Raw genomic sequence first — 8,237 nt, 5'->3', positions numbered from 1 at the left:
AAAAATAATATTTCATTAATTTTAGGAAGCATATTCAAAATTTTTACATGTTCAAAATCTAGATGCATTTTGCAATCAATGGCATCTTACAATCGATAGCCTGCTCTCTCCTCTTCCTTTCTTTCGGAACTCCTTCCTTCCTTACTACCATCCTTCCTTCCTTTGTTTCTTTCTCTCTTGTTCATGATATAATAGGGTGTCTTAGATGCTGGCCTTGTGACCGAGCGATTAAGTTTGAGAGCTTTGCCTTGGTGGCCCAGGGTTTTGCAGGTTCCGATCCTGGGTGCAGACATGGCAACACTCATCAGGCCACGCTGAGGCGGTGCCCCACATGCCACAACCAGAAGGACCTACAACTAGAATATACAACTATGTACTGGGGGGCTTCGGGGAGAAGAAGAAGAAGGAGAAGAAACAAGAGAAGATTGTCAATAGATGTTAGCTCAGGTGCCAGCTTTTTTAAAAAAAGAAATTTCCTTCAAAAGAAACAAAAATAGGGTATCTTAAATAGGATTGATGAAATATGGTCTAACCATATATTAAAGCAGTGTTTCTCAATGTTTCTTTCTTATCATGACCCAACCCTGGTAAGGAGCCTCTTAGGCATTTTTTTCTAATTTCCCACCCCATGAAATTCTAATACCATAGATAAACTCTATAACTGTTTATGTGTTGCATATATATATGCGTTTTATGAATAAAAAGAGTGAGATATTTTTGCCCTCCAAGAACCAATTTTCATTCTATTGGGGCACTATGACCCCAAGAGATACTCCATATTATTCTTAGTTTTAAAAATCACAGTTACTAGAATTTGGGGAATCATAAACTAATTCTTAGGTTTAGAACTCTTGGCTTTAATTATGTAACAGAATGTCTAGGAATTTTATTATTATCATGAACTACTGTCAAAATGCTGTCCAAATGCGTGCAAACTTTGAACATTTGCTATTTACCCCAACAATCAGAGAGCTATCCATAATATTTTTTGTTGACAAATAAAAGATCTTCAAGTTCATCCAGTGATATCATTCAACATATCATTTTATGAAATAAGACTATTTAATAATTTCAGTGTATAAATTTTGGATGTTCACTACCTCCCATTTACATATTCATGATTTTAAAGACATAACTTGAACACTATATCAATAATGAGATTTTTTAAGACCATCTAATTTCCATGGAGTACTCAGAGGTATCAGCTTTGTACTCCACATATTGCCCTCAGTGGGGAGGATGAAGATGGATAATTCTCGAAGTCTTTGTGCATCACTCTTCTATCGCAGTCTAAGCACTTTCAGGATCCCACCTCCAAGAGTAATGAGGGAATACAGAGCTCAGTCCATCTGTAGCCAGCAGTATGCACCAGAGGGAAGAAAGGGACACCATCTATGACCATCAAATCAGGATTTTCTCTTGAAAAGCCAATTGTTATATTCATCAGCTCTAACTGATGGAGAAAAGACTGATTTCTTTACTTGGAAAATATCTTTAAATTGCAAAGTTGTTCACTGTGTTCTTAAATGTTCACTTATCTTTTCACTGGGCTATGCAGTTTAACTTCCATTTTTTTAAAAATTAGTGCTGCAAAAATCTGTTAACATTAGTGATACATAAAACTTTTAACTTTGTTGGAGGTATTGCAATATTATCTTATATTTGACAATTCAGACGTGTATATTGGTCTAGTTGTATTGGGTTGTGTTAAATGGCAATTTTTGAGGCTCAGGTGTGTCAAAGCAATGTGTAGTTGTTTTGGGGGATGTGAACTATTCTAGTAGACCAAGCAATGTATCAGCAAAAATTAACACAGGTAGTACTCAAAAGAGACTCCTCAGCAGTATACAGACATCCATATCAAGGCTTTATCAATTGAGTTACTTTTACACAAGCTTTTGTAAATAAAATCAAAGTGAATTCAAAACCAGAAATCATCTCCTCCACTGCTCCTAGTACTTGCTCTTTCTCTGCCTTTTAATCGAAGCATCTCCATGATACTCCGGGCATAGACATCTCTCAAGTTAACGCTGATATATGAGTCAGTGGCTATATTCTTGGTAAGCTTCTTCAGAGCTTCACGCTGTCTAACAGCTGCTTCCTTGAGCTTTAAGGTGAAGTAGCAAGCAGAGAAGCGGTCGTTAATAATAGCAATAGGCAAGGCCAAGACAAGGATTCCCGATAATATACACATGAAGGCCACGATTTTGCCTGTGGTGGTGTCTGGTCTAATGTCCCCATATCCCACGGTAGTCATGGATGTTGTGGCCCACCACCATGCACAAGGGACACTTGTGAAGGTTGTGTCAGGAATGCTTTGCTCTGCAAAGTACTCCACAGTAGAAAATATAGAAATTCCCACAGACAGAAACAGAAGCAGTAGGCCAACTTCTTCATAACACTGAGTGATTGTCATCCCAAGTGAGCGTAATCCTGCAACAGAACAACCGCTGTCAGTCATTGGCACCCTTCCACTCCTCCTCCCTCCTTCCCTCTCTTCCCCTCTTCTATCCCTGCAATCCACCGAGAAACACTCATTTCACATCTAATATGTCTCCAGCTTTGGGCAATGTTCTGGGGATACATGGATGATAATTCATAATCTATGTCTTCAGGAAGCTCGTAGTCTAGTTGATGGGGCCAGATTGAGGAGGATAGAAAGAAATATAATTAGATTCATTCATTCACTTATGTATTTATTAAATACGACTATTTATTTAAAAAAATGGTGAGGGATGAGACTAAAAAGCAGACAGGAGATGTATGATAGGAATTTATACTTTAGTCTACACAATGAGAGGCCTTGGCAGCATTGCATGTGGAGGACTCACTTGGTCAGACCTGCATTTCAACACATTCCTTCGGCAGACTTTTCTAATGCCAGTTTTATGCTGTCTCCTTATATTTTATGTGTCTGTTTTTCTCGCCATTCCGTAAAGTTTAATACAATCAGGATATCATTATCTGAAAGCCAGAGGCAGTAAAGGATGTACACCATGAGAATGAAGTGACGCGGTGGAAACAAGCTAGGCATGAGTGACAATACTGACATGAGACTATCATATGTACATTCAGAGGACATTCTTAGAGGTTCACCATGAGGGGTTCCTGACCTCCCATGACACCCATTGGAATGCTCATCCTTAATACCAAAGCTGTAGGGAAATATCTCCCTTGAGTACAAGAATTTCTGCTTTCTTATGAGGAGACAGACCTGAGTACGGAATATTCCTCCACTGCAGAGAGGCATGGGGGACTGGAGCCACTGGGAAACTCACTCGCTATGAGGCATTCGTGGATTTCCCACTGCTGATTCATTGAGCCCCTGAGGGACAGACTCAGGAGAGTCCAATCCCTTCTCTGAAAAGACTAAGGCCTCAGGAGAGTAAGATGAGCCTGTAATGGGTCTATGATTTGAATAAGGCATCTTCCTGAACAGTGGAGAGATATTGCTAAAAGTGTACCTACATTTTAAAGTCACATCAACCTGATGTCATAATGATATTGTCACCGAAATCCAAAGCAGTACCTCTTCGAATCATTTTAAAATTTTTATTCACTCAGTCGAGACTATCTGAACTACATTAAAACACTATTTGTGCTCTCATTATTTTGAATTTTGTTCTTAAAATGTTGAGATTATCTTTAATTATTTACCAGCTATTTTTAAAGATGAATGAACATTAACTTTGATGTTTAACTTCAAAAGAAAAGTTTTTAGAATAGCTTTAGAATACCCTTTAGAAAACTGGCCTGATGTTTCTGTAGTGAATTGCATTTCTGAAATAAATTGACAGCATATGAGGAAGAGCACAGTGCTTGGGGAGACTGTTCTTATTTCCAGATGAAATGTTCTAAACAATTTTGTAAAGAAACACAAAGTGGTCTGAATTTCTGCATGTTACATCTATTAACTCAGATAATCCTCAAAAACCAAGATGAGATAGATATCATAATTATTATGCCATTTTACAGATGACGAGACTGAGCACAGAGAGGCAGTATATCTACTACAAAGCTACAGAGCTAGGATTTAAATCTAGGCGTCTGGGCCCCCCCGTCCTCCCAAGGAGCTGCCATTTTATAATAACTCTCAATTTATATTTATAGTTAATACATGGGTAATCTGACATCTATGTCCATATTTTGCTCAATGTAATGCTTAAGATAAAATTGTCAAATATTTATGCAAGTGTTCATGTCTTTTCAATAAATTAAGGCTTTATTAAAACTTCGTATTGCTTTAGAAGTGAAAAAAACCTTTGAAGAGGTGACATTGTGGAAATTACTATTATTTTCTTTTTCTTTCTTTTGGGAAAAAACATGTAGTCTTTACTGGGTGTTTTTAAATTGAATCCTGTGAAGAGTTTATAAATACTAGAAGAAAGCATCCTATTATGTTTGTCAGAAAACAAAGAGTGGTACTTTGAAAAGTTGTTGGAAACCCCATTATCAAATCCTGGTATGTGAGACTAGCTAGGAAGATACGCCACCAAAATTATATTAGGATAAGTCCTAATTACCTCAGAGATGCAGGAAAAAAACCCATATGAGGTTAACTACTGAGGACAACTACCATCACCTTCTTTAAGGTGACCAGTCAGGAACATATCTCAGGAAATAAGGTAGTTAAAAAACTCCTAGCCAAATTATTTGTATTCCGATGTATGGCATTAATATGCATTGTATTAATATGGCAGTGTTTCTCCAAGTGTAGGACCACCTATTTCAAAGTCACTTGTGAGCTTGTTAAAATGTATGCTCCTGGATCCAACCCCAAATACTAAAATCTAACTCTCTATGGATCAGGGCTCAGAATTTGCATTTTAACAAGCTTTTCAAGGGATTCTTATTTTCATTATAGTCAAACATAAGGTAATACAATGTACTCCAGAAAACCCAACGGCTGCAGGGCCAGCCACTGAGAATCACTGCCCTTGGGATGCAAGGATCATTTTTAGTGGATTTATGTGATTTCCCCTGACTTTGACTATGATTTTCATGTACAATTGGGTTCGTGTGTTGTGTGGAGATTTTTCTAGGGAGAATGTTCATTAGATTTTCAAGGCATTATGATACACACAAAAAGCAAATTAATTCCTGTCACCATCTCTCTCTCATGCATCCCAGATTAGGGACAAGAAAATTCTCAGATACTAGATGAAACATTTAATTAGTGTCTTCTGCTTTCTTTCAAAGCAGATATTTCCATTGCTCCTTCAAAAATTATGGAAAGGCCACCGGTGCCTGGTCATCTCTCTTTGCAAAGCCAGAGAAGTCTATGGAGGACTGACTTTTTCTTCTGCCAGGAAACATGTGTGGTAAGCACTTCCTTGGACACAGAAGAGAAACTGACTTACGTCCCTATATATTATATATAATTTATGTGTATATTTTTATGTGCTGTTTATGCATATTTTATCTAGAACTTTCTAGAAGCAGAGTTTCTTTAATTTTTGTACATCTTCTGAGCCCTAGGTCAAGGTAAACTGAGGTTAACAAATGGTCAAATTGTTTCTCAAATGTCTTAGGGAAGGAAAACGTGTGAGACACATCTTATCCTCTATACCTGTGATAACAACTTCAAGGTTTGGCTTTCCAATACCTGTTTGGAAATCATGGTTGGATAAAGTACGGGAGTTACTAATTTTGAAAATCAGTTCAGAGAGTGCTTCCCTTCAACCGTGGTCAAAGCACTAATGTTACAAACAACGGCAAATTAAAAAGAATCAATGAAATCTGAATACCTGTGGAATGCCTGCCCAGCTTTAGCATGCGCAGAGCCCTGAGCAGCCTCAAAACCTGGACGATGCGCCCCACGTTTTCCAGCTCCTGTGTGGTCTGGCTCCCACTCAGGCTCTCTACCAGAAGAGTGATGTAGAAGGGCAAGATGGCAAGGAGGTCTATGATGTTTGGCACCTTTCTCAGGAAGCGGCACCTGTCCCGCACGCATAGGAAGCGCAGGACAAACTCCCCGGTGAACCAGCTAATGCACACGTACTCCAGGATTTCCAGCAGCTGCAGGTCCAGCCAACTTAACTCGGCTGACATCAGGGCCATGTTGACGATGGACACTACCACGAAGATGATGGAGATGACTCCAAAGATTCGGGCAGCTGTGGAAGACCCAGGTTTCTCCAGGATGTTCCAGAGCTTCTGGCGGACAGTGGGACAAGGTCCTTGTGAGAAGTCCTGTTCACTCTCATGTTGACTTTCCTGGTCTTCTGTGTCCTTCTTAAAGTCTAAAGTTTCACTCAGCTCCTTTCTTCTGAAGTATCTTTTAGAGAAGACAACTTGGTGATTAGTTTAACTTTTTTAAAATGCAGAAGTAAAACGAGAATTAAACTTGGCAGTGAGGTCATGCCTTTTATTTCAGTAAAATGCAGAAAATGTCCATTCCTATTTTACCCGGATTATCTCCTGCTTATTTTTAAAATGACACTTTCTCGGTAGCAATTTATAAAAAAGAATTTATGCATAGCAAAGTAACTTCAGATTAATGCATTTTATTACCCATTTTCTTCTAACAAGAACAGAAGTTGGCCATATGGAACTCTTTTGCGTGTAATGGAAAGGTGTTCATGAAGAAATGGTAGTAATAGCAAGAAAATAGCAAAATCATCATCAAAGTCCCACCATCACCCACAGTGAAGGAACCAACTTTCTATCTTCTGTATTTAAAGCAGTTCTCTGTCCAGGTTTTTCAAGTTAGTGTCCTAGGTTTGATAAATGATAATGCTCCATACTGAAACCTACATCCCTGTACATGCATCTTTTGGAACATAGCTTTTCTGACTCATTTATTCAGTCACCAAATATTTATTACAGGCCTGACCTCCCTTGCCTTATAAATGAATTGGCATACATTCACTCGAAGGAGTTCCAATCTAAAAGTTGGCTTTGACGCTTTCCAGCCGCCCTCTTCCCCAGCGCCCCCGCTTCCAGCTCAGGAGAGGCCACAGGCATTCTAGGCCTGGGCTGAGCGAGACTTGGGGAAAGCCTGTGCCGCCCTTTCTCCACTGTAGCACCGCACCCGCCTCCCCGCCCAGCCGCTGCGCGCCTCGAGGGTACCTGTCCCTGCAGCAGGAGTCGATGCTGAGCTCATCGATGCCCCAGTACTGGATCTCCTGCAGGAAGGAGAGCGCACACAGCTGCTCCATGACATGCAGGCGGCCGGTGCGGTAGTAGTGCAGGACGTAGCGGAACGCTTGAGAGCTGCGGTCGAAGAAGTACTCGTTGTCCACGGGATTGGCGTCGTCGCAGAACTCCAAGGGGCTGGGCACGGCGGCTAGAGCCCCGCGGCGCCGGCACGAGGCCACCACCACGGCCAGCTTGCCAAGGCGCGTGTGCGGGAAGCAAGACAGCGCCTGCTGCGAGAGCACAAAGCGGCTGCCGCCCACGTTGACCGTGAAGCAGTCCCCGAGCGCCAGGGGCTCCCCTTCACCCTCGCTGCAGAAGACGCTGGATTCCAGCGAGGTCAGGGAGCAGCTGTCCAGCGGCGAGTCGGGCGGAGCCCGGCCGCGGGGAGGTAGCTCCATCCCAGCCGCTGCTGCCTGGGGGTGCCACAAAGTTGGGGGCGCGCCGGAAGCCTCGGTCCCGCGAGGGTGGTGGCACGGCCCCTGGTGGCGGCCGGGATTTCCCGGGCTCCCGAGGGGAGGGAGATGCCTACCACCCGCGCACCCCGACTTTCTCCACCCCTTGTCCTCGTTCCCCCTCTCGCCGCTGTGGAGCTGCGAGCGCGCGGGAGCAGCGCACGGGTGCCTGAGCGCGGAGGCTGGGAGGAGAGCCGGGGTCGCGCCTAGGGAGATGCTCAGGTGTGGTCCAGGCCGAGGACAGCCGCAGGGCACGCTGCCGGTCGCCGTGGACCTTCCCGGACTTACGCACTCCCTCCCAACTTTGTAATTGAGGTCCCCAGCTCGGGAGGTGTAGGCACTGAAAGCCTCCCTACTAGGGGGGTGGAGCGGGTGGGGAGGAGAGGGAGGAGGGAAGCCTAGAGCGGAGGAGGACAAGATGACTCTCAGCCAAAGGCAAGAGGGTTGGCAAGACTCACTCCTGCCCGCAGGAGACCAAAACGAAAAGTTCAGAAAGCAGACGGAAGTGGTAACCTGGCTGAGTCCCTTTCAACTTGAGGATATGTATTCCTCCGTCTTCTTTTATTTAAAAGAGCCTTCACAGGTCTCCCCGGGAGGGTTCGCTGGGGGTGTGAGCACGTGGGGGACGGTGCTCTGGGCGACGGG

At 43.0% G+C, this 8,237-nt stretch overlaps 1 protein-coding gene across 1 annotated transcript; it reads right to left on the bottom strand.

Annotated features, from left to right (window-relative positions):
• Positions 1-1,921: 1,921 nt before the first annotated feature.
• KCNV1 (potassium voltage-gated channel modifier subfamily V member 1) lies at positions 1,922-7,538 on the bottom strand. The gene is made up of 3 exons (XM_046641613.1): positions 7,072-7,538; positions 5,748-6,277; positions 1,922-2,433 (listed from the first exon to the last, which is right to left on the bottom strand). The coding sequence occupies exons 1-3, from the start codon at positions 7,536-7,538 to the stop codon at positions 1,922-1,924; spliced, it is 1,509 nt and encodes a 502-aa protein (XP_046497569.1).
• Positions 7,539-8,237: the final 699 nt, after the last annotated feature.

Source organism: Equus quagga, chromosome 16 (genome assembly GCF_021613505.1).
Source record: "Equus quagga isolate Etosha38 chromosome 16, UCLA_HA_Equagga_1.0, whole genome shotgun sequence".
Classification (NCBI taxonomy): Eukaryota; Metazoa; Chordata; class Mammalia; order Perissodactyla; family Equidae; genus Equus; species Equus quagga.
This window is presented reverse-complemented; position numbering and strand designations above follow the sequence as displayed.